Source organism: Mauremys reevesii, linkage group 2, assembly GCF_016161935.1.
Source record: "Mauremys reevesii isolate NIE-2019 linkage group 2, ASM1616193v1, whole genome shotgun sequence".
Classification (NCBI taxonomy): domain Eukaryota; kingdom Metazoa; phylum Chordata; order Testudines; family Geoemydidae; genus Mauremys; species Mauremys reevesii.
Window position 1 is genome coordinate 66,104,943 of NC_052624.1, and position 27,353 is coordinate 66,132,295.

At 40.8% G+C, this 27,353-nt stretch overlaps 1 protein-coding gene across 4 annotated transcripts in view; it reads right to left on the minus strand.

Annotated features, from left to right (window-relative positions):
• Positions 1–27,353, minus strand: part of RFTN1 (raftlin, lipid raft linker 1) — a 124,625-nt gene that overhangs the window by 54,501 nt on the left and 42,771 nt on the right. For all 4 annotated transcript variants that reach the window (XM_039521570.1, XM_039521569.1, XM_039521568.1 and 1 more), the window contains one exon: positions 14,077–14,185. In XM_039521570.1, the coding sequence (XP_039377504.1) occupies positions 14,077–14,185 (109 nt within the window). The remainder of the gene's footprint in view (positions 1–14,076; positions 14,186–27,353) is intronic.

Genomic DNA, 27,353 nt, shown 5'->3' on the forward strand with positions numbered 1-27,353 from the left:
ATTGCAGTGGCCTATTTAATAGAAGAAAGCCGGACAGCATTAGCGGTCTCTATAAATAAACTGAAGTATGTTATTTATATTGGGCTAGAAGAAAGCCAGTGTGTGACTGGCTTGCTCAGTTGATCCAAGTGCATGCAAATGATATGATGCACTCATGATAGCCTATTGTGTCCGACTCCTTGTTGCAATTTTACAAATACTTGTAATACACTCATTATTAGCAAGTGTTACAAAGTCTCTTCATCTTCCAGTGCTAATCTAAACTGCATTTGTATAGTAGAATGTCAGCTCAGCTAATTATAGTAATTTAACTAGTAAGTAGCTGCCAGGGTTTGAGTACAGTACAGGGTACAGGGTAGAGGGTACAGTACAGGGTTTGAGCACAGTACATAATTTACTGATCTTGGAACACTGGCTGTCACCCCATAGCAAGCTAACACACACTGTGCCCTGAATTACAGCAGCATTCACAGCAATGTGATAAGATCTCAACACATCCAGAAAAGGTGTTTGTTCTTAGAAATATCTGTTCTTGGAAAATGGCTCTTGTTTTCAGAAGGGACAGAGGGGAACTGAGGATGGATTAATATTCTCATCGTGATCAACCTAGGATTGTAACCATATTGTAGAGACTGAAAAAATCCATATAGAATTTATTTCAAGGCACTTTACAAATAAACTAATCAGCAGTAAAGCAGTAACCAGGATACAGCGCCTTGTTTCAAATCCCGTTGTACATGGTCCCAATAAAATCAGTGGGGCAAGCATCTAATTAATTTCAATGAGGCAGGGATAGTGAAAGTGTTACCCTAGCAGTGCAATGAAAGGTATAATACATCAGCAGATGTATCATTTTACTGCAATAATGCTTCCTCCCCACTCTCCACAGAAACATGTAGGAGCTGACCCTTGGCACAAATCAAAGAATCAACTCCTAACATTTTATATTTCCAAAACGAGGGAGTTTTTCTTTAGAATTTGATTTTAGTTTTAGAACCCTACCTAGAGCCCTGAGAAATGTAGGTTTTGTTGGCCTAGTGAACTAATCAACTTAAGCCATCTGCATGGAGTCTTACAACCTCTGTGCCATGATTGGATTAACGCATTTTCAAACAGCTAGTATTTATTGAAATCTCTCATATTTTGAAAAGTTATTACTGCATTTATTCAGCAATTATTTTTCAAATGTAAATATCTCAAACTTATATATATATATATAAGGTCATTGGGGTTTACCATGCTCACCCTTATTTTAAGTTTCAATTACCCACTGAACTTCATTGCTTAAATTTTAAACTATTTTTTGAAATCAGAATGTTTATGATGAGTTCAAGTAACTTGCAGCATAGGCTCTGTTTCATTTTATCTGTTGTTGTTTTTAAAAATAGACAATCACCAACGTCCCCAACCCCCACTTCTTTTGAGGCTGAAACCATGAATGCCAAATTTCAGCTTCGAATGACTGGGAAGCACCTGACGGTAACCAAAACCCAAGCTTTGTAAGCAATATACTGGAGCTGGTGTGGGTGCTAATACAAGATAATCTGAAGTTTGATGCTTCCTACCAAAGGTGTTTGAGTTGGTGACAGGACATAAGCAAGCGCTTGGGGGAAAGCCTGAAACTTGTGCTGCTGACTGAAGTGTGTGTAACTTGTGCAGCACATCTGCTAAACTTTTTTGGACAAATTCTTTTAAGAATGTAAATAGCCTGATTGTAGATGTAAAAGTAGCATTCAAAACTGCTTCTGTAAGGACAGTCAGGTACAAGCTTCTCTCGCAGGCTGAAGACAAATCTTCAGCATTGCCACCCAGCAAGTTATCAAAAGATGGAACATGCTTTCTTGTTATTTTCTACCATGAAAACTACTTGGATGGTTACATCTCTTAAAACAAGAAAAGAAAGTGCTGCATGTGCTAGAGCTGCAACTTTTCTTCATCACAAAAAGTCAAATGTAATAGTAAAAGGGTAGCAAAGCATGCTGCTGTTTTATATTTAAGAAGCACGAGGCAGATCAAATGAAAACTCTCTGCGTGCATGATGAGAGAGTGTACTTACTAGAAGTCATAGAATATGCTTATAAGAACAGAGCTGTAAAAAAAAAAAAAAATCTCCCCAACACCATGAGAGGTTGTGCCCAGAAGCGGTGTGACTACATGGAACAAAATGTTTGTAAGCCAGCTGCAAAATTCTTTGAAGAAATGCAGATTTTTTTAACCCTTCAAGGCATCATACAGGAAATCAAATCTGTTCCAACATACCAGCGTTTGAGGAAAATATCCCTGCGAATGCACAATTTAGAATCAACATGGGGGAAATACATGTAGTGAAGCTGGACTGAATGAAAAGAACACTATTTCATTTTGGCAGGCTAGTGCTGAAAGTATTCCAGATTGGACAAATATTACAATTGGTTGTCTTTATGTGCCAATCCACAGCACAAATAGTGAAAGGTCCTTTTCACGTTATGTTCTATTGCTAAATGAGAAAAACAAAAGCATAAAAACACAGAAATTGCATCTGTACAGCATGCTGCAGCAGAATGAACTCAACATAACAAAAACTTCCCTACAATACATGCTCCAGATTGACTGAGGCTTTTATTAAAATTTGTTGTGTTTTTGAACATGTTATACGCAAATTAGCCTTTAATTCTTGGAATTTTTCAAAGGGAAGCTCCAATAAGATAAAAAAAGTATAAAAATTTCTTGTTTCATTCCTCGGATACATACAGAAACATTTCTAGCACCTTATAAAGCATTGCTTAGTTGATATGGGCCATTATAATATGGGCTGGTCTACATACACAACTTATTCCTGTTCAACTAGAATTTTCAAACCAGTTTAGTTCAACCAGTGTAAATCCCTACGTAGACATTTTAAATCAGTTTATAGCTGTCTTATATTAATGGATTTGCACTGATTTAATTACATCAATTCTAAAACAGATTCTGTTTAACCAGGTGCAAGTTTCATGTGTAGTCACAACCTATATATTTTTGGAATTTAATACTGCCCATGTAATTTGCTTCATAAAAATGGCATTTTGTCTTGAGGAAAAACAAAACAAAAAACGACAGCTTTACCCATTGCTGTCAGTGAAGTAAATGGCAAATCTCCCGTGGACTCAAGTGGGAACAGGAACAAAACCTTCATCAAATCTCTCCTGTAATTACCAAACTTGGAATTTGGCCAGGACACTTTGACTAGCACCTCCTAACACTTGTGAAAAGCATCATGGATTATTTCCTAAGTGGTTGGGACTTTAGTTTTATGCCTCAGCTGAAAAAAGGCATTGTCAGCAGCACAGTGTAATGCGGCCAAACACCATGCTAGGGCAATAGATCAGAGTGCCGCCTACTGAATCACTTGCTGAGGCACCTGCGATTTCCTTGGAGATCTCCTATCTAATTACAGACCCATCCCAACTTTGCTTTTAAGATATAGTAAAATCACATCTCATGGTGGGATAGCTGATTTACAAAATGCTATTTTCAAAAATTAATCTGTTTGAGTTACAGGCACCAAAAACCATCACAGAAATCCACATTTTAGGAATTGGGGGCATTGTTAGTTTTATAAATGAACAATTATAAGTGGATTTTTTTTCGAATTATTTAAATGAAATCCCCGGCAAGCTGTTTTTTGGGGGGTTTTTTGGATTGTATATTTATAACTGCATTATGAACTGTCAAATAATCGCTGATGTATAATGGACGGGTGACACTGCTGTCAATACAGAATCATGAAGAGTACAGATATAAACACTGAGTAGCATACATTTTTTTTTGCCAGTTCTGTAATTGTTCACAATAGCAGTCTGTGCATTTCTCCCATGGGCTGACATTTGTAGGTCAAACATTTCTTTCAAGTTCAGAACAGTATTTCATCTAAATCAACAAGCACGGAAATTACAGCAGAACAATTTAATAATGAAAGCCCATCTATTGGAAAGGGCTTTCAAGCACAAATACAGTTGATTTTAATAAGACTCGTGTTCTAAACTTCTCTTAACTTTTTGATGCCAGGAGCTGGAATTTCTTGGCATGCATTCAGAGTAAATATACATTGTACTAATGCCACCAGTATACTCTAATTCGTCACAGCTGGCAGTGTTTCTGAGGTTGAGACTCCCTGGTGACTTAGGTAATAATTTTTCAGAAACTAGTCATTACAACGGAGTGGTTATTTCATTAAGGCTTTATAGACTGGTTTGGTGTATGATTCATGCTAGAATAAGGTGCCCAGTGAATGTAGTAGCAACCAATTAAAGGGGACTGTTGCTAACACAAAATAAACAACAGAAAACATTTGCCGAGAACAGATGAAGCAGAATTCCATTTGGACAGAGGAAAAAAGTCACTCTCTAGTAACAACCCACCAATTTTCCACAAGCCACGTGCATTAGGTTAGGCCTGTAATAAGTTCGGAGACAGAAAGTTGCTACTTAGTGCTTCTGATGAGAAAATACATTACACTAGAAACAATAGGCTGGTCAAATTTGGTCAAAAGATATTTTAAAAAATCAAGTCTAGGCTGTCCCAGTTAATAAAATAAATATTTCTTATTTTTTATAAAACTTCACAGCAGGTATCATACACCTAATGCATATAAAGAAGCGAGCCCATGGTCATCTGTCAAGTCCCTGTCACAAGTCATACAAATATACTTTTGATAACTGACATACCCTCAAAGGTCTTGAGGCAAAGAGTACATGTTGGTGGGGAGCAAGGAGAATAGTATGTACTGTATCTCAAGAATTGGTATGAAAATGCTGTTCCAGGCTACAGCATTACAACTGGATTTATTGGTACATATTTTATCATAAATACCAAACCTCCCCTTTTTTGGTTTCTGTATTTGTTTCTGAAAAAAAGATATTTACAATTAAAAGCAGATTTTAGTTAGTCTTGAACATTTTCTGTAAGTCTGCTATCCTCATGCTCATTTCCTAAACAGAAACAGTAAGCCAGGCTTTAAATAGGCTAAGCACAGCCAATGGCATGAAGGAAGATTTTTGTAGTTATTTCTATAACCATTCAGAAACAGTGTTAAACTTTATACTTCCAACACTTTTGCATCCTGAATGTTAGGTTGCAGAAAGTGACAGAGTGCTAGGAGCTAGCACCTACTGAGTTCTGGGGGTGGGCAGGCGCAAGCCCACCCACAAGCTGGGAACTGGCAGGGGAGCCAGCACTCTGATCACTCTGGCACTAATTCGTTTCCCCAGGGAGGTCTGACTGGGGAATGTAATGTAATTGGCAAACCAGGCTGGCTGTCTAGGTGAGCTAAAGGATTAACTAGCCCATCAGACTGATAAAAAGGCACAGGAAGGAAGCACTGGGGAGATGAACAGGGCTAGCTGAGCTTAGGCTGATAGAGCTTTGGGGAAGACCCTCTGTTCCTGCCAGGCGTCGGGGAAAGGGCTGAAGGTACAGGGGACGCTGTAAATAGCATTACTGTGCAGGACTATAAGGGTGTGGGTGGTGGGACCATAAACAAACTACAAAATATGACTATCCACCCGGCAGAGTCTGAGCAGGTTTCTGTGATTCCAGAGAGCAGGGGCAGAATGCTGTCCTGTTACACTTAGCAAATGGCAAAGAGACACCAGCTCAATAGTTTTATATATTATTAATCTGAAATACTATATCAGGTTTTCCAGATGTTCAACATATGGTACATTTCTGATGGGGATGAAATGGACTAAAAAACAGGGCTTGGTGGGGCAGTGCACAAGCACCGTTCACTTTACATTCCGTCTTACCTCCACATCAAAACAAATCTGATGATCTCATGTTAGGACTGAAATTATACCCTCAGATATGAATGTGTGGCTTTGGTTTGTGGCAGTAGGATCTCTGAAAGCAGGAATTTTTCACTTCACAAACTTATCAAACAATTTAGTATGAATGGCAATTTTTGTTCAGCAAAGGCTCCAACCTTAGCGGCCCCAAATAACTCAGTATCCTGTCAAGCAAAACTTTCACTGAAGTCAAAGGAGATTTGCTTAAGTAAGCACTGGATACTGATATAGTAACAGGAGTTGAAAGTTAAGATTGTGGTACAATAACAGAGATCAGGGATTTACCCATCTCAATACAGCTCAACCAGGCTGTCAGTGACCTTGCCTGAAATAAGATTCTTCTGAAATGTATGGTCCTAGCGCCAGTGCAAGCTCCATTAGAGATAGCAGTGGTGAGAGCACTAGTGGAGACTGTACACAAGTGTATATACCACTGTGTCATTAGAGCAGTGTTAGATGACATAATTATAAGAATTCTAGTGGCTACCTAGGGCTAGCATGGGTGCTAGAACTTCAAAAAACCCCACTTCACCCTAGCCATAGCCTTACTTTGTCTAAGATTTACTCTTTAAAACTGGTATATACCTGGAACGTCCTCCAGGCTTCAAGCATCCTTCTCCTCAGTCCCCATCAACCTCTGCATAAGCTTTAATCACAGGTCACTTTGGATAAATCTTACCAGTGACCTGCCAGAGGTTTGTTAATGGCTTGATATAAGGCTACAGATTTGTGACTGTAGCTTTGAAGTCTGAACACCGCCTTGAATCTGAATCATCTGTTAAAAAACACAGTTTCTAATGAGTGAATATAAATAGGGAACAAGTAAAGATTTATGCAAATACAAGTTTGAAAATTGATTTCAACAACCATGTCAGCTGGCTGAATACGATTTAGTGGTCAGTGTATATCATGACAAACTGTGTTCTATGCTGGGTTTACTCATAGTCAGTTGACACAATACTAAACACTGACTTAGTGTATCTTTATTGTCCAAGCTGGGAAAAAACACAAAATGTAAAGTGTAATGTACATAAATTAGATATTACAAGTTGTCTTAGTTTTAGGTTATCTTTAACCTGAGAATATCAGTCTAAAACCATACTTGCTTTCACCTAACAACCATTTAGTATCTACAGTAGAAGCTGCAGTTCAACAGACTGAACGATTTGCCCATACCTTCCCTCAGGACAATACCAAATACAAACAGATCTACTGTTTCCAAATATTTTCTTTTTTTCCAGACAACTACTGGAACACTGAAGACATAGGCTGTATATTTTACAACATCTATTTTTACACTGGTCAAGAGGATGACCCCAAAATCTGCTGGGACAAAGGATTCCAAAAGCACATCAAGGCCCCTGGGAACATCATGAAAATAGTTTTATGACATTCATGGAGCTTATATCTCAACACCAGAGTTAAATGGCTGAGTCAAAAGAACTCACATTGAAAGAAGTTTAACCAGGAACAGCTGTTCCCCTTCACACTATACTGCTTAACATACAGTATATGTGATTTTTCACCATACTTTGTTTTACATATTCTTTCAAAATGTTAACAAAACACACTTCGACAAATACCATTATTGCAGCAGACAGCACACAGCTGGGCCATTGCTGTCCACTTTTAACCCTTGCTTCTAGATCATATCTACAACAGGAACCCAAATTTAAAAAAATTAAGCACTACTCTGCACTGAAAACATGCAGAAAACAAAGCTGGTCTGAGATGGTATTCATTACAATGTGTTACAGAAATAAATGTATTGTTCTCTTGTACATACACTTGAGAACGAAGGGAAGTTTTTTCTGAAGGATGGAAATGATTTGAAAGAGTTTCAGATCACATATAGATAAGTAATCCCTCTGGGTAATAAATGATATTCTAGAGGGGTCATTTCCCAACCATTCAAGTACATTCAGACTGTTTATTCATTTGAAGAATGACCTCTACGACCAATACTCATGGTCCAAATTCTTCTCCCTTTCCATCTTTTATTTCCACCTGCTCTGCCTATCATCTGATAGGCTCTGTAATAAATTTCTAAACAAAAAGCATATCAAGAGTGTCAGTTTAAACTACAGAATAATGTTTGATTTTTTTACAAAATATTTTTCTACTGAGCTTTGACAGAGACAACGTACTCAGAGAATGCAGGGAAGAGCTCTTTGTACCACTATGCAGCAAGCCATCAACCAGCCCAGCAACAGCATTAATAGACTCCAAAAATTGCCGTGGCCAGCTATTCTTTCCTGCTGAAAAGAGGGTTAAGTCCAAAGCAGAGTACTAGCAATGAAGAATTAGAGATGTGGAATAAAAGGACCCAAAACTGGAAGAAATCAGGAACAGCCATCTAACAAATAAAATAGTCTGAAAGATTTTTTGTGGGTTTTTTTGTAGAATATATAAATAATTGATTAGAAATCAAAGTGTTAATACTTTTTACTTAAAAACAAAGTTGTTTTTAAATGTACTACAGAGTGCAGCTCTTTAGCCTTTCCTCCTCTCCAGTTAATACACACGTATCTTGTCTAACTCCCCACCTGTCCTATGACACAATTGCAGTCTTCCCCATCTATCTGCCCTTTCATGCATTTAAGGAGAAAGGTGCTTCTGGAACAGCTCCACTATTGTAACTATGCGGCGACAATGATGGAAGACGAGAAGAATTTCTTTGCTTTCCTACATCATTCTGGCAAAGATTTGTACAATTGTCTTGTGATGCTGTCCCACAGATTTAAAGCTGCCATTCCTCCAGCAACAGTCCATTATCCTACCCTCCTGTTTCATCTGTTTCAGCTTGCCTTTGAGCCAGGGAGACCTGGGTGGGGTGCTGACTCCTGGGGTTAAGTAAATCAATGACTATGGATAGCAGATGATTGTAATGTCCTAGTGATCTGGCAGTTGTGTGGTATGCCTCCTCCAGACTGCCTGGAATCTCACTGCGTTCTACTGTCTCAGAGGGGGGACTATCACTGCTCTGGCTCAGCACTTCCATTTGCAGAAGATGAGTACAGCCAGCAGTCAAGATCAGGTCCAGGGTGAGTCTGGCTATATGACTTACTCAGGAGATCAATGGGAAGAACCCCATGTTGAACATGGACAGATTTTGATGTCATCTGTGTGGTCCCTGAAGTAGCTTAAGACTACAGGGGGATGCTAAAAACAGGCTTGATAGCAGCTTGATTAGCTCCAGTAGGAAATCCACAGGAGTGTGGTTATATACAAGTATTACATGGCTACTCTTTAACCTGGAATTCACATACCATGCAAACACACTTGAATTAGTCCACTGTTGAGAGTGCAAAACTATGGCTGCTACTCCTTCCTTGTCCCCCCCCTAGAGTCAGGCATCACAAAATTACCACTTGGCACCAGTTGTTAGTACAGGTCCACCAGAGTCATCCAGCCAGATTTCAGTGATACACAATGAGTTTATGTCATGAGTTACAGCCATGATCAGGTTGTATATGGTGTTCATTCTGCTGAAGACCAGTTAAATACAATAAGCCTCATCTTATGGTCACTTCAGAGAAAATGGACAGAGCATTGGAGTAAGACTTGGGTGTGGTTGGAGAGATCCAAAGACGATGCCCACCACTGGGTTTCAGATTGTGGTTTTTGGTCCAGCCTTCCCCAGGCCAATCACAACTGGAACAGTGAAGGATATTGAGTTCAGAGAAGGTGAGGGAGAGAGAAGCAGGCTGTCCAACCTCTGCAGTGGGATCAAACTGAAAGCTTTCTACAGAGTAGAACATTATTTGGCTAGGAGACAAAGGTGCAGAATGATGCGTATCAGCAATTTTTTACTGCCAAAGAGCAGAACAACAATGGTGTCGAAAATGAATCACAACTACTAACTGCTTTCTAACCATGAATGCCTCACTCCTTTCCAGAATCGATCTGGAATGTATGAATCCTCTATGTTTGTTACAGAACTTCTACAGAAGAGGATCGCAGATTGATGTGTAAAGCAAAAGTCCTGAGAGCAGCATATCTATTTTGCAAAGTTTGGTATTTACATATTGACACATTTTGAAAATTACTCTCTCTTTCCTACAGACATCCGTCCAGTTTCCCCTTCCCTACACTTCTGTCTCCACGTAGCTCCATAACATTTCCTTCAACGTTTGTTTCCATAACACTTCCTTCATGCATCTAGCCATGGCAGATCATTTATGGGAGATCAGAATATAAGGAAAAGTGGGAGGCTAGAGGTAGGTCCCATCATAGAGGATTCCTAACACGAGTTATACCTACAATACAGAAGGATTTCCTTGGGCTTCTTGTTTTGTTTTCAAGTAAAGAGAACATATGCTCACATCATGTCTCAGTGTCTTTCAAGTGAAATATCCTGTTTTTCTTTAATCGATGAAAACTTTTTTTTGTTTTTTTCTTTTTATTACTGCCAATGTTTGTTCAAGACCTATGGCTATACCAAGCAGAATTTCCCCTGCATTTTCCAGGAACAAATAGTCCAGTTGTGTACAATGTGATGGCTAGTGTCTGGAGCGAAGCAGAGAGTTAACTGAGGACAGACACTATCAAAGATGTTCCTTTGCTCAAAGTCAATGCTAATCACCCTCGTTCAGCATTGCATAATAAAACTCATAGAGAAATTAAGTTACTGGAAAAAAATCTCCACTCCAAGAAAAGTCACTGAAAAGGTAGTAAGAATCCACATGACTGAGGATCTGAATATTCAATAATCACAAATTAAATAGTTTGTATTGTGTTTCATGGTTTGGGGAGATTACTGGTGGTGTTCTCTTTTTAAAACAAGCAACAACCCTGTGCCACCCAGGCATCCCCATATTCACCATCATATAATTTTGCAATGTTTTATACAAAGTATGCCTTGTGAGGTATCATCCTAAAAGTCTTGATCTGCTAGACATTAATATCTCATTAGTTTGTATGTGCTATCATTGTATTTTAAGTTATGAAGTTTGGCTATGTATGTGCTACTGAAACATGTGAGGTTGAGAACACCCACAAGCAGCCTTTCAGGTACAATAATAAAAAGGCCAAACAATGCTGATGGCTTATTGAGGACATACGCACAAGCACAAGGATTACCCCAGGAACTGTGTACAATAGAAACCTCTCAGAGATAGCACTACACAATGGGAACTGTTTGACCCAGGTCACAGAAAAAGAGCTTTCCAGCAAGTTGGAATAAGATATAAAAGGGGGAAGTGACATCATGACTCACTCTCCCTACAACACAACACCTGAAAGTCTGGAGGAAAAGAGACTGAACCAGGGGGGAGTACTGGTCCCTGGCAGGAAGGAAGGAAGCCTGCCTTTGTATGTAAAAGCTAATCTGCTTATACTATCTAAGGGTACGTCTATACTACCCGCCGGATCGGCGCGTAGTGTTTGATATATTGGGGATCGATTTATCGCGACTCGTCTGGACGCGATCAATAGATCCGCTAATTGATGCCCGTACTCCATCTCAGCAGGAGGAGCAAGTGGAGTCGACGGGGGTGCCGCAGCAGTCGACTCGCCGCTGTGAGGACGGCCAGGTAAGTGGAACTTAAATACACTAAGCTGAAGTTGAAGTATCTTAGTTCGAACCCCCCCGCTAGTGTAGCCCAGGCCTAAGTGATTTAAATCCTATCTAGTACATTAGGCTTATATTGTGGTTTTGTTTTATTTCTTATGGTAATCTACTTAGATCTGTTTGCTATTATTTATAATCAATTAAAATCTTTCTGTAATTAATAAACCTGTTTTATGTTTTATCTTAACCAGTTTGTTTTTGAGTGAAGTGTTTAGGGAAAAATCTCAGCTCAGTTAACAAGGGCTTGTGCATCATCCTCTTCACATCAAGGGAGGGGCAGATTGGGTAATAAATTCATACTGGTCAAATTCTGACCAGGGTAGGACGGTACAGCTCCAGGGTCCCAGGCTGGGGAGCTGGAGGTATTTTGGCTGTAGATTCTCTATTGTTGGTTCATGCAGTGGCTGGCCAGAGCATTCATGAACATAGCTGGGCATGGCACTTACCAGTGGATGTTGGTGTGAGCGCAAGCTTGGAGGGCTTTGCAGCTTGTCACAACGTCAGTGTGAGAGGGAACTCAGATTGGTAAAACAGAGGGCTCAGCTGTACCCCAGTTCCAGGTGGCACACTAGAGGGGACCAGTCACAAATCCCACCATCAATTGCTTACATTTTTTATCCTGATTCCTTTGAATGAGAACTTATTGGTTTTTGGGTTTTTTTATTGATTTGGTTTTAAAAATCTATTTTTTTCATCCTGAAAAGCAATGGACATTTTTGTTGTTCAATTAGTTAATATGACAATTAATTCCTACTCTCAATCAAGTAATTTTTCTCCCCACCTCCTGGACTAGTTATACATGAAAGTGTAGAGATTTTCACATTGTTTTTAATCAGATACAGATGGTGAGGCAACATGCACCTGACAGTAATGTTTTCAAAGAACTTCAAAATCTACTACATCAAATAATCTCCAAAAATGAATGACATACACAACACTAAATATACACTTTTATATATCAAAATGTCAATGATTATCTTTCCAAAAGGTATTTGTATAACCCAATAATCAAGTGAATCCAAGCAACAGAAAGATCTCTGAAGACAGCATGGGAAAAAAACATTCTAGAAACTCAAAACTTTTTTATTTATGGCGTATTTGTGCATGCACAGGTGTGTGGTTCTTGACCATCATTTTGCTTTCATGTTAGCCACACTCCTTTACTGGAATTGTGTGCATTGACATATTACTACTAGCAGGTAGCAGGTCACAGCATATCAGGCTTCTATGTAGCACAGCTCATAGAACTGAAGGACGAATTTAAACATATTGAGACCGATTCACCGCTGCATTACTTCAGGTTTACATAAGTGTGACTAAAATAACAGAAGTTACTTCTGAAAAATTTCAATACATCCAATCCACAACATTCAGATTCAGATCCAAACTTTCCCAAAATAAAGTGTGTTTAGATTTTGGTTTGAGCCCGTATCTAAAATTTATAACCATACCTATATTACAAGATGAACAGTCACCCTCTTTTGGGTTTACTCTTTCAGAATGTTAGACACACTCCCAGAAATCTCTCCTGTTAGATTTGGACTTCAGAGAAGTATGGGGCTAATATTTAGCTTTCCTAACTACTCACCACAATTAAAATGTAAATATTTTGTCATTGCTTTTTAATAAATTATTTCAAGACCCAGTAACAGAGGATGTATAATCTGAACCATGAATAATGCAATGGTGTTCACTAAACTGGATTTAATCTGATCAATTTACAAATTAATTAAATTATATGATATCACAAGCAGTAGGAAAAAGGCAACAAATCACAATTAAGAGTATTCTCTTTAAATTCCTCAGCATGAATCAGAGTTTGTGGAAACCAGTACTTTTCTGGGTGGCAAAGGGTTTGATTGATCTATCTAACTTTACCTGATGCCGAAATATAACTTAAAACAATACTCCCCAACCCCATTCAGCCCCCAGTCCTGCTCCGCCTCCAGGCCCAGCTCCACCCTCATTCCCTCTCTGCCACCAGACCAGCTCCAACCCCAGCCTCAGCTCCTCACTGCCCCCAGCCTGGCTCTGTCCTCATTCTCTCTCCACCCGCAGACCAGCTCTGACTCTAGCCCCAGCTCTTCCCCCAGCCCCAGCTCTGCCTTCAGCCCAAGTTCTGCTGCTGAGGAAGCCTTGGCTGTGCAGTAAAGGGGGAAGGGCGCAGACAGATTCCATTACTGGTAAGGGGGGAGCTTGACTGAAAAAGTTTGAACACATCTGGCTTAAAATAATTCTATGCAAGGATAACTCTGGGAAATAATGAGCCTCTACTGTATTATCCAAGTGTTAAACTCAAATAATTCCGAACAATTGGCACCACGATGGAAATATATTATTTTAGCTGAGACTGTGCACAACAGTCAATTACAGTGCATGGATAGATTGTACAGTGATAAAACAAGTTAATTAACATCTACTTGAGATCACTCACCCTGTGGTACAGTAAATCATTTTCTCATAACAGATGGTCAATGACTTGATTCACCAGTCACTATAACGAGAAGATGCTATCCAGATATTGGAATCATAAAAGAGTAACAAACTTTACTGAAGCCTTGTTAATATTTGAAATATACAGAACACAGGGAGGAGGAGGAGGAAAGATGAACTTGCAGTGGCTATTTGCCCTGATGGACACAACTAGCAGAAGTTATTAGGCCTGTTGTGGCCTTTTCAAGTTGTTTTCCTTACACTTACTTTCTCAATAAAATCTGGTATCTTTTTTTTGTCCGAAAGTTGGTCCAAGGAGGAGCAGCATTCTAGCTCCAGTGTGTATCCTTCACTGTGAACATCACTTTTCACAGATCTGAGGAGACAGAAAAACACAAGTAGAGCTTTTAAAATTAGATCCCCCAAAATCCTTACATACTTTTTCTTAATAAAGTTTGGTTCCATGCAGAACTAGCATTCAGTCAAATCTTGGGTCCCAGCACATGTTACACAGAACCCAACACAGCTTCATAGCTCAGGTGAACCCACAGCTTCAGAGACCTATGTATTACCTAAAGAGGGAAGCGATCCCCAAATGATGGCTGGGTTATGCCTAAATGGCTGCCTAATCCCGTCATCTGCCCAAGGTATCATGCCCCAGCTAGGGTCTTCAGAATGATATTGGGGAGGCAGAAATATGCATGTGCCTCTTGGACTGTGGAGGGGGCAGGTTCCACCCTGATGGATTGACAATGGATCTGACCCCACACAGACAAGCAAAATAGGCTTGCTTTACCAGGCTCCCCCTTCTTTGCAGGTATAAAAGTGAGAGAGCCAGGTATCACAGAGATCTAACAGAGGGACAGAGCTAAAAGGAGAGAGTGTTTTATGTGATTTATTTGTAGGTTAAAATAGGGAAATCCCTTCCATCATCGCCTATCTGGCTCCAAGAACCAGATTTTTCCTCCTTTTAGGAAGAGTCATCAGTTTATTAATGTGTCACAAACAAAAAATCAAATAACCCAGGGCTTTCCACGTTTAAAAAAAACAAGAATAGTGGTTGACTTTACAGAATAAGGGCTATAAAATGTGCCATTTTCTGAGCAAATCATGGAGTCAATCTGGGTAGGTAAGAAATATTTTCCAGCTCTCACAACATAATAAATAAATAAATAATACATGTAACTTTTCGTCCATAGATTTTAAAGCATTTTACAAACATCAAATAAGTCTCATAATACCGTTCTGAAGTAGTCATTAATATCTCACTTTTATAGATGGTTAAACATAGACACAGAGACCCCAGTTCTGCAACTCTTACTCCCACTGTGTTACTTAGATCAGTAAGAACATAAGAACAGCCATACTGGGTCAGACCAAAGATCCATCTAGCCCAGTATCCTGTGTTCCGACACTGGCCAATGCTAGAAGCCCCAGAGGAAATGAACAGAACAGGTAATCATCAAGTGATCCAACCCCTATCGCCCATTCCCAGTTTCTGACAAACAGAGGTTAGGGACACCATCCCTGCCCATCCTGGCTAATAGCCATTGATGGACCTATCCTCCATGAATTTATCTAGTTCTTTTTTTTAACCCTGTTATAGTCTTGGGCTTCACAACATCCTCTAGCAAGGAGTTCCACAAGTTGATTGTGCATTGTGTGAAAAAATACTTCCTTTTGTTTATTTAAAACCTGCTGCCTATTAATTTCATTTGGTGACCCTCTAGTTCTCCTGTTATGAGAAAGGGTAAATAACACTTCCATATTTACTTTTTCCACACTAGTCATGATTTTATAGACCTCTATCATATCCCCCCTTAGTCATCTCTTTTCCAAGCTGAAGAGTCCCAGTCTTATTAATCTCGCCTCATATGGAAGCCATTCCATATCCCAATCATTTTTGTTGCCCTTTTTTGAACCTTTTCCAAGTCCAATATATATGTTTTGAGATGGGGCAACCACATCTGCACGCAGTATTCAAGATGTGGGGGTACCATGGATTTATATAGAGGCTATATGATATTTTCTGTCTTATTATCTGTCCTTTTTTAATGATTCCCAACATTCTGTTAGTTTTTTTGACTGCCGCTGCACATTGAGTGGATGTGACTCCAAGATCTCTTTCTTGAGTAGTAAGAGCTAATTTAGACCCCATCATTTTAGATGTATAGTTGGGATTATGTTTTCCAATGTGCATTACTTCTCATTTATCAACATTGAATTTCATCTGCCATTTTGTTGCCATTTTGTTATCCAGTTTTGTGAGATGGTTTGGTAGCTCTTCGCAGTCTATCTTGAGTAGTTTTGTATCATCTGCAAATTTTGCCACCTCACTGTTTACCCCTTTTTCCAGATAATTTATGAATATGTTGACTAGGACTGTTCCGAGTACAGACCCCTGGGGGACACCACTATTTACCTCTCTCCATTCTGAACACTCACCATTTATTCCTACCTTTAATTTCTTATCTTTTAACCAGTTACCAATCCATGAGAGGATCTTCCTTCTTATCCCATGACAGTTTACTTTGCTTAAGAGCCTTTGGCGAGGTAGCTTGTCAAAGACTTTCTGAAATTTTTAGTACACTATATCCACTGGATCCCCCTTGTCCACATGCTTCCTGATCCCCTCAAAGAATTCTAGTAGACTGGTGAGGCATGATTTCCCTTTACAAAAACCACGTTGACTCTTCCCCAAGAAATTATGTTCATCTATGTGTCTGACAATTTTGTTCTTTACTATAGTTTCACCAGTTTGCCCGGTACTGAAGTCAGGCTTACCGTCCTGTAATTGTCGAGATCACCTCTGGAGCCCTTTATAAAAATTGACGTCACATTAGCTATCCTCCAGTCATTTGGTACAGAACCTGATTTAAATGATAGGTTACAGATGACAGTTACTAGTTCTGCAATTTCACATTTGAGTTCCTTCAGAACTCCTGAGTGAATATCATCTGGTCCTGATGACTTATTACTGTTTAGTAGGGCTGTCAAGCAATTAGAAAAATGAATCGTAATTAATCGCACTTTTAATAATAGAATGCCATTTATTTAAATATTTGTGGGTGTTTTCTACAATTTCAAATATATTGAGTTCAATTACAACACAGAATACAAAATGCACAGTGCTTACTTTATATTTATTTTTGATTACAAGTATTTACACTGTAAAAAAAAAACAAAAGTAGCAGCATTTTTCAATTCACCTACAAATACTGTAGTGCAATCTCTTTATCATGAAGTTGAACTTACAGATGTAGAATGATGTACAAAAAACTTAATTCAAAAATAAAACAATTTAAAATTTTAGAGCCTGCAAGTCCACTCAGTCCTACGTCTTGTTCAGCCAATCACTCAGACAAACATGTTTGTTTACATTTGCAGGCGATAATGCTACCTGCTTCTTATTTACAATGTCATCTGAAAGTGAGAACAGGCCTTCTCATGGCACAGTTGTAGCTGGCATTACAAGATATTTACGTACCATAGGCGCTAAAGAGTCATATGTCCCATCATGCTTTAACCACCATTCCAGGAGACATGCATCCATTCTGATGACTGATTCTACTCAATAACAATCCAAAGCATTGCGGACGGATGCATGTTCATTTTCATTATCTGAGTCAGATACCACTAGCAGAAGGTTGATTTTCTTTTTCAGTGGTTCGGGTTCTGCAGTTTTTGCATCAGAGTGTTGCTCTTTTAAGACTTCTGAAAGCATGCTCCACATTTGTCCCTCTCAGATTTTGGACGGCACTTCAGATCCTTAAACCTTGGGTTGAGCGCTGTAGCTATCTTTAGAAATCTCACATTGGTACCTTCCTTGCATTTTGTCAAATCTGCGGTGAAAGTGTTCTTAAAATGAACAACATGTGCTGGGTCATCATCTGAGACTACTATAACATGAAATATATGGCAGAATGCAGGTAAAATAGTGCCAGGTACATACAATTCTCCACCAAGGAATTAAGTCACAAATTTAATTAACACATTATTTTAACGAGCATCATCAGCATGGAAGCATGTCTTCTGGAATGGTGGCCAAAGCATGAAGGGGGATACAAATGTTTAGCATATCTGGTGTAGTAAGAGGAGGCCCTAAGATATAAACCTTGGTATCAGAGGCCTGGTATGAGGCCTGAGGCCTAAACTAAAGTAATGGTCAAGACTTTACTAACATAAAGCAAAGTTAAGCTGTGAGCCAGAGGCAGGCCCTGCTCACAGAAGCAAGGAAAGGGCTGATGCTGTAAGAAGATACGTACCTAAAAGGTACTGAACACTAGATATCAGAACATTCACATACTTGCACATTCCACACAGATAACAAAGAACAGGCTGGCCCATCCCAATGACAGGGGCAAAAGGGTAATATGATGGATAGAGTTGTTTTGATCGAACCAACATGTACAAGGTGAGAGGCGGCACCTTAATACGTAGAGGGGTTGTACCATGCTACGTAGAAAGGTTGCACCTCAATACGTCAGGTGTGATGTGTAACTTGTTTGTATGTGTATAAGAATGCATACCTGGGGCGGTGTCTTTGTCCGGCCTAGGGGGCAGTGGAAAGTCCCGCCACTGACTGAGCCGGGTCCATTGCCAAGAGGCACTTTCTCGTAGTATGCCCTGAATTAGGCTAAGAAACCTACAGGGAACTGCAATTGTGTCCGAGGTCGCAATAAACCTAGCCGACGTGGCTTTGCATCTTACTGGACTCTGTGGTTATTGGGGGTTCTCGTCGGGTCTGCTGTGTCAGCTATCTGCGCAGAGCTGGGGCAGCACACAGAGGGAACTCACGCACGCAGCCGAGTGATATCAACAAGGAGAAAGCAGAGCACCACACCACACGTAAATACCTTGCAATCGGCTACAAAAGTCCCATGCAAATGCCTGTTCTCACTTTCTGGTGACATTGTAAATAAGAAGATGGCAGCATTATCTCCTGTAAATGTAAACAAACTAGTCTGTCTTAGCGATTGGCTGAACAAGAAGTAGGACTGAGTGGACTTGTAGGCTCTGAAGTTTTACATTATTTTATTTTTCAGTGCAGTTATGTAACAAAAAGAAAATCTACATTTGTAAATTGCACTTTCACGATAAAGAGATTGCACTACAATACTTGTATGAGGTCAATTGGAAAAAAAACTATTTTTTTTGTTTATCATTTTTACAGTGCAAATATTTGTATTAAAAAATAATACCCACTTTTATTTCAATTGCAACACAGAATACAATATATATGAAAATGTAGAAAACATCCAAAATATTTAATAAATTTCAATTGGTATTCTATTGTTTAACAGTGTGATTAAAATTGTGATTAATCGTGATTTTCTCTAATCGCGATTAATTTTTTGGAGTTAATCGCGTGAGTTAACTGTGATTAATCGACAACCCTACTGTATAGTTTATCAATTTGTTCCAAAACCTCCTCTAATGACACCTCAATTTGCAACAGTTTCTCAGATTTGTCACCTAAAAAGAATGGTTCAGGTTTGGGAATTTCCCTCACATCCTCAGCCGTGAAGACTGATGCAAAGAATTCATTTAGTTTTTCTGCAGTGGCCTTATCATCCTTGAGTGCTCCTTTAGCATCTCGATTGTCTAGTGGCCCCACTGGCTGTTTAGCAGGCTTCTTGCTTCTGATATACTTAAAAAATATTTTGCTATTACTTTTTGAGTCTTTGGCTAGCTGTTCTTCAAATTCTTTTTTGGCCTTTCTAATTATATTTTTACACTTCCTTTACCAGAGTTTATGCTCCTTTCTATTTTTCTCATTAGGATTTAACTTTCAATTTTTAAAGGATGCCTTTTTGCCTCTAACTGCTTCTTTTACTTTGCTGTTTAGCCACAGAGTTAGTCTCATTGCTTTCAAAAGGACTTTTTCCATTCATAAGGGTTACGGGCCTTGTAAGGGCACATTTTGCAACACGGGAAGTACTTTCCACTCCAAGTTCTCCAATTCATTCATGATGAAGAGCTGAAGGACACTTTTCCTAATGTGTGGATAGCTTTGAGGATTCTGCTCACGCCAGGGCCAGCCCACGACATTTTGGCACCTGAGGCAGGGAGCTCAAATGATGCCCTCACACCCCCTCGTTTGGGCCAAAACTTTGAAAGGTCTCAATTCTGCCTTCTTCCTGTTCTACTCCTCTCATGGTACTGCTCTGCTACCTACCCCAATGAAGGAGAACTAACAACTTAAAATGCCTTGTTCAAAAATTTTAAGTAACACTTAACTTTCAAATGCCTGAACAGCAAATGTAACTTTTCTTGTCTGCATAGTAAACATTTTTATCTGTTTGAATAATCGAAGTGGTGCTTTCCGTGCCTTCTTGGTTGCCAAGATTTGAACTGCTTCCTGAAGGTCCACAGTCTGGGCCAGCTCATGTTCTGTTGAGACGGTTGCAAGGCCCACCAGCCTCTCCTGCGTCATTGTGGAGCGCAGATGTGTTTTTATTAACTTCAGCTTGGAGAAGCTGCGTTCTCCACTGGCAACTGTTACAGGAAGTGTTAGAAGTATGTGCAGAGCAACAAAAGCATTTGGAAAGAGGGTGGTCATCTTATTTGCGCACATATATTCCAGAACAGCCTTTGGAGTTGATCCTGCTGAAATGTATCTTAAAAAGGGCTTTCAGTTCATCACCTAAATCACTCGCATCAATATTGCGCATGTCATCATGTGTCAACACTGTTCTCACAATGGCAATGAGCCTTTTCAGAACATTTTGCTAGTAAAGGGACTCTGATGCAATCTTCTCTTGATGCTGATCATCTATGGTGTCCTTTAACCTTAGTCTCATCTCAAGCTCTTTCCACCTATGGAATGCTCTCTGGTGATTTGCTACCTTCTCATGGCATGCCAGATTTCTAGCCAGATTTTTCCAGTCCTTTGTTCCCGTAGAATCCAATGTGGCTGGAACATTAGACTGGAAGAGTTTGCAACAAAAGCAGTATGCAGCATTCTGGGTTTCTGAGTACATAAGCCATGGCCTGTCCACTTTGTCACCACTGGTGATTTCATGCCAGTAATGTGTTGGATGGAAATCCTCCATTTTTAAATGAAGATACAGCAAAATTTCAAGTCTGCTACAGATTCCATGGACTTTGCCACAGACTTTAGGTCCAGCTTGCCACTGTGTATACAGGGCCTTGATTACACCAAGTAAAACACTGTTAGTTGGAGTCATCTGGTGCTATTTTGTTTTGTTTTTTTAAATAAATTGCAAGTTATACAATAGATATAATTCTTTTTTATTTAAAGCTATGCTATTTTGATGAGTCACCTTGAACTCTCTGTCAGATTCCTTGGCAGGTAAGTAAAATTGGTATTGTCCAAATTGTGAATATTTGTGTTTTGAATTGTGGGGAAATAAGAAGAATGAAGCAGCATGATCTCATCAAGAGTGTCACTGTACAGCAGATTTCATTATTTTAACAGAAAAGGAGAACAAGTGTAAAGTTTCTCAGATAAACCCAGCGCTCTCCTTTGAAAATTTACCCCCAAATAATAAAACCACTGATTCTAAATTTGCACTGAAATTCTTTCCTTAATTATTATTTTAATGATTACAGCTGAAACCTGCATAAGATAAATCTTAAAGATTGTCAGCAATATGGCAAAAAAGACCTTGCCAGGACGCAATTTATTTTTAGCTACCTCAATTTATTACTGTACGCATGAACACACAAGCACTATTCTAAGCAAATTATCCATGAACCTAGGATAGAGATCTCCTAACGGAAGAGAATGTGGCTTTCTTTTTGGCACATACTAGTCAGGATGGGAAGTGCAAACATCTTAATTAACACTGAACTTTGAAACTACAGCACACTAGACAGGAGTGTCACAGCAAAGGCAGCTGAGACAGCAAAACAGGGAGGAAAAGCTAATGTAGGCCTGCACAACTCGTAAAGCGGCGAGGGCCACATTACTCCAAAGAAAACAGCTGAGGGCCGAAACCCCCTGGCCCCGCGGAAACACCCCCCCAGCACCTCCCGGCCCCGTGGAAACACCCCGCTCCAGCACCGCCCAACCCTGCAGAAACAAACCCTCCTTCCCCAGCGCCGCCCCACCAAAACAGCTGTGGGCCAAAAAGGAAGGTTGGGGGTGGGGAGGTGATACTTGATTTTAAATCAACTAGGTGCTCCCAGCTGAAGAGGTGGCTGGGAGCCCTCAGGGGCAAATTAAAGGGCCCAGGGCTCCAGCGGCTGGGGGAACCCGGAGCTTTGCGGGGCTAGGGCAGGGATTTAAAGGGCCCAGAGCTCCTGCCACTGAGTGCTGGGTTCCATTAGCTCAGGCCTGCACAACATGCGGCCCGTGGAGGCTCAATGTGCGGCCCATGGGGGGATTCTAAATCCCGTGCACACAGCGCTCTGCGGGCAGCCCAGAGCCCTTTGATTCCCGGCTGCGGCTGAGATTTAAAGGGCTCAGGGCTCCCCGCGGCTGCGGGCAGCTCAGAGCCCTTTGAATCCCGGCCGCGGCTGAGATTCAAAGGGCTCTGGGCTGCCCGCAGAGCGCCATGTGCGCAGGAATTAGAATCCCCCTGCGGGCCACACAGTGAGCCTCCGTGGGCCGCATGCGGCCCGCAGGCCATATGTTGTGCAGGCCTGAGCTAATGCAACCCAGCACTATGGAGCTGATGCAGACAACTCATTCAAAGGCCAATGTTGGGACTCCTGTTAGGCGTAGGTTTGCCGCAACAGCAGTAGATTCTCAGATCTAATAATGTGCCAAATACCTAAACAAAAGATCTGAGATGAAATATTAAAGAAAGAGTCAGAAAATAAAATACCAAAGAGGAATAGTTGGTTCCCACAAATGGACCACTAATAATCTCCTCATTTAAGCTTTTGTTCCGTCTGCACCAGTCACAGATCTAACTGATTATTCTTATTCTGGTTAGCCAGAGCCTTCTATTTATTGGAAATGAACTGATTCTCTACGTTCCATTTGCCAAGAGAAACATACTGTGATAAGCTCTACTACTATCACATACTTTCTTCAAGTGTAAATCAGTGTGAATCAACTTTTTTCAAGTGTGAATCAGTAGACTCTAGGCTAAACCTTATGTTTGCCTCCCCGCCCCCTACATAAAAGAAATCCCCTCTTGAAGAGTCTGGATTCACACATTGCCCCTTGCACATCTTGTTTAACTGATAAATCTCTCCTCTGAAGATCCAAATTCTCAGAATTCATGTCTGTCAGAGTCAAAGTCATTATTAAAACAAGATATGAAAAAAGCACTACTTAGATCACTGCCAACTACTTTTAATTAAAGAGGTTAAAAAAATAAACATACAGTTTTTTGCAATACCTTTTGAGAAGCTTAAAATAGAGTTTTTTACCCTGCTAATTTTGTCCTTTTCCACTTGAGTCCCAATCCAACTCTCATCAGTTCATTAATGTGTGAACACTCAGGCTACTACATTAACAAGGATATAGTAGTATTAAGATAAAAATTAAAGTCAAAACAGAGTTTTCCCACTAACTTTAAGGGAGAGCTGAATCAAGTCCATCATAATCATGACATCCTGCCATCACCCCTATTGTTTCTAAAGAATTAACATGCTTATATTTGTTTATGCACCATCATAATTAATAATCTCCATAATGCGATGTAAATTTTGATGTTGATTGAAAAATAGCTGTTGTCTTTCTAATATTCTTTGTAACGAAGTTAACATTTTAAGGGGAAAACCCTTCCTTAAGATGCACACGGCTCCCACTATCTGCTATGAATACCTCTTTCTCACATACATCCAGAAGCAGAATTTAGCCCTGTTTCCATATTCACTTGAAATGGGTATTGTGGCAGGGGAACCATTCGCTCCTGCCTCTGCTCAAGTCCACAAACCGCTCAGAGACCTTTATGCTGGTAAAACACCTGGTACAGTTTATTTACAGTCTTGATACCCACCACCATTGTACACCATACAGCCTTACTCCTTCAGTCTTAGGGAGCCTTCAGTTTCTGAGGCAAGCTGGGAAGAGTAATCTCTCCCTCTCTCTGTCTGCTTCCCTGCCTCCCAACTTCCTTCCTTCCAGTGTTTAACTGGACCTGCAGTGACTAGAGCACTGGCTCAGCTGCAGTTGTCCAGAGCTCTCTCACACACCTCCCCCCGTTACCTGACAGTAAGTTTTCTTTCCATGTTCTCCCACTCTTACTAGAGGTTTCACCCTGTGGGAGTCTCTCTCTGTCCCTGGGGTGATCATCTGGGTTGTTTTGTGGGGTCTGCACATTCTCCACCCACAGAAATCACACTTTGTCAGGGAGCAGACCCCCCATAGCTCCATCTCAGCCCACAAGTCTTCACACCAGGGCACCCTGGGGAATTACTCCCCCATTATCCCCCTTTGTATCTGGCAGAGGATCAAGATTACTCCCTTTATCCCCTGATCCCTCAAAGTCTCAGATTCTCCCAAACCTCCAAACAGTGCCTGGGTTTCTTCTCCTTGGGGCTGTGTTGCAGGGGGCACCATATGTCCCTCAACCTCTACTAAGGAGTTTGCGCTGTCTGTTTCCCCTGTACCTCCTTCCTGAATTCCTATCCTCCCGCCTTCAATTTCCTGGGGAGGTCTCCTTTCCTCCTGACTTAGGCTTTGTTTTTTAAGGGTTTCTATTGTTTCTCCCATGGGCTCATTCTTTTCTCTCCTTCTGGTTTCCCTTTCCTGAACCTGGGATTCTTTATACTACCTTCTTTCCGTACTGGGATGGGGCTCCAACCAGTGCCCCACACAACTGGATAGGACAGCCCCTCCACTACCACAACCTGTTTCCAACTAAACCAAATGGCCCTCCGGAGCACTTGGGCCACAGGGCAGTGTCTCTTATCCCCACGGAGACATTCCATGTCCATAGCAGCTCCTGGAACCATCCAGTGAGACTTCACCAGCTCCTCCAGACAAGAGAGCAACCTGAGGCCATATCCACAAGTCCATATCCTCCCCGCCACTACCAAAATGGTGGACAGTTTTTGTCCTTGTTTCTTCCCTCCAGTTCTGACCCAGCCACAAAACTTGGCAAAACTGCAGTCCCTGTACACGGGCAGTCCCTTTTTATGTGTCCCTGTCGCCTGCACTGATAGCATGTAGTGGGACAAGCCCCAGCCAGAGCTCCTCGGGGTTCTTCCTTCATCCTCTCTATGCCCCTTCTTGCGGTGGGTTCTCCGGTCTTCCTCCCACGCTCTAGATCTTCTTTTCTGGGTTGTCCCTTTTTCTTAGGAAAGTCTATCTCTGTATTCCTCTGTCAATTTCACAGCCGCATCCACCATATCTAATGGCCACATCCAACTGACCCACACTTGTACTTTCTTAGAGAGGCCCTGAAGGAACTGTTCATTATTTCCCCTCTGGTCTCAACCACAAGGTGGCCCAATCCATAAACCTGTGGGTGACTGGCCAGGGCCGTAAACCCCAGTTCAACTTGCTGATCTGCACTTTTGGCAGTACTTCTCAATTGACAGATCCACCTGATCCAGGATGGCTGCCCTCACCATCTCGTAATTCCTGGCCTGCTCCTCACTCAGAGCCATATATGCTGGTGACAGATAGGAAGCCAGAATCAGGGCCCAGGTTGCCTTATACCAACCTGCACCCATAGCTACCCTCTCAATAGTGCACAGGAATGCATCAGGATCATCTCTCAGGGCCCATCTTACATAATCCCAGGCCCTGTGTCCAGGTGCCATCCACCACCATGGGACTCACCACATTCTGTAGGAGCTGTTGCTGCATGTTGGCTTGTTCCCTTATGAAATCTTTCAGGCTTTTCTGCTGCTCTGCCTGCCAAGCAAACAAAGCCTGCCTCTCCATGTGGTAGGATTGTTCAAAACTTTACAGGGTCTTCTGCATTTATTCTTGCTGTTTTGCCAGCCATTGCAGGGCCTCCTCCATCATACAGGCCACCAAACCCTTGCACTGGCTAAGATTCCAGACAAGCCTCCATGTGTGGCAGGGCCCACTCACTCCTGCCTCTGCTCAAGTCCACAAACCACTCAGAGATCTTCATGCTGGTAAAACACCCAGTGCAGTTTATTTACAATGTTGATTCCCACCACCCTCTTATCTCTCCCCATCCCCTTCCTTACTTACTTCCTGTGCCTTTTTGTATCCTTTGCCTAATGGCTTAATTAGCCTCCCAGGTCTCCTCCATCCTCCAATTAGGTACAGCTCTTCTTAACAGAGTTTGTTCTGCAGTGTTTAATTGCAGCTGCACTGACCACAGTGATAGCTCAGCGGCTGTTGCCCTGTGCTCTGTCACAGGTACTGTATAAGGTCAGCAAACGGGGTCAATAAAAATACCTATGTAAGTTAATGGAAATGTCCAGGTAATGCTAAAAAAAGCCATACAATGACATTGCAAGTCCGCACTGAGCACGTTAAAAGACAATGTCAAAACAACAGCAGCAGCAGTAATACACTGCACTTATATTGCACTTTTATCCATGGATCTCACAGTACTTTACAGGGCGGGGTAAGGATTATTATCCCCATTTTATAGCTGGGGAAGCTCAAGCACAGGAAGACTACAGTGAGTCTGGATGCCTTGACATCCATTTCCTGCTCTGGCCACTAGGCATACCATCCGCTAGCACACGGCTAGAAGGAGGGGTGATCCCATGAAAAACAAAATTCTAGAAATGTATGTCAATAGCAACCATGTTAAAATATCAGTCTGAAATAAAATGGAGTAATACTGATGGAAGTGTATAGACTAACTAAAATGTACAATTAGATGTGTAGGTACACACAAATACCTGACTGATAGTACTGCATAAGAAAAGAAACTAACAAAACTCTTTGATTTATGCTACCTTCAGAAAGCAAGGAAGGAAGTGGGAGAAAAACAGGACAGATAACGATCACTGTAAGAGTACTGAAAGTTTAAATAATAACATCAAAACAATTGGTGTTAATAAGAAGCATCAGAAAAATAAGTAAGCCCTACAATCTTTCAGATGCACCATACAGAATGACAGTGAATAGTGAGGTTGAGTGCTCATGAAAGCTAAAAGATTTTCTTTTGACATAGTACAGCTCTTGTGTGCATTCTTGGTGATATTACAGAAAACAGAAAGAGGCCATTTCTGGTTCAAAGGGTAGGTGACTTTGCTAATGAGTTTACGCTTAGAGCTGGACTGCCTACAATCTTCTAACACTAAACATAAGCCCTCATTAGATATAGTGTGTTCAGAAAATACCATAATCATCTACTTCCATCCAATTGTTTAATTTAACAGAGGTGTCAGATGCCAGACCTTTGCCAAACTTAAAGATACTTAACTGATCTTTTTACTTGATCACAGATTAATCACATCCTTTATTTTATTTTATAAAATGTCTTCTAATAAGGATGATTTTTCTGAAGCAGCTTTGAAATTCTTTTCTCTGTGATGTAAAATCAGTGTTATTCCATTTAGACTGCAGAACAGACTGTGCAAAAAAGCCTTCTGCCCAGCCCCTTGCCACAGCTATCTCTCTTCATTCTGCTTTGAGATCTTCAAAATTGGCATTTCCCCCTTGTTCCATGGCATTAGCTACC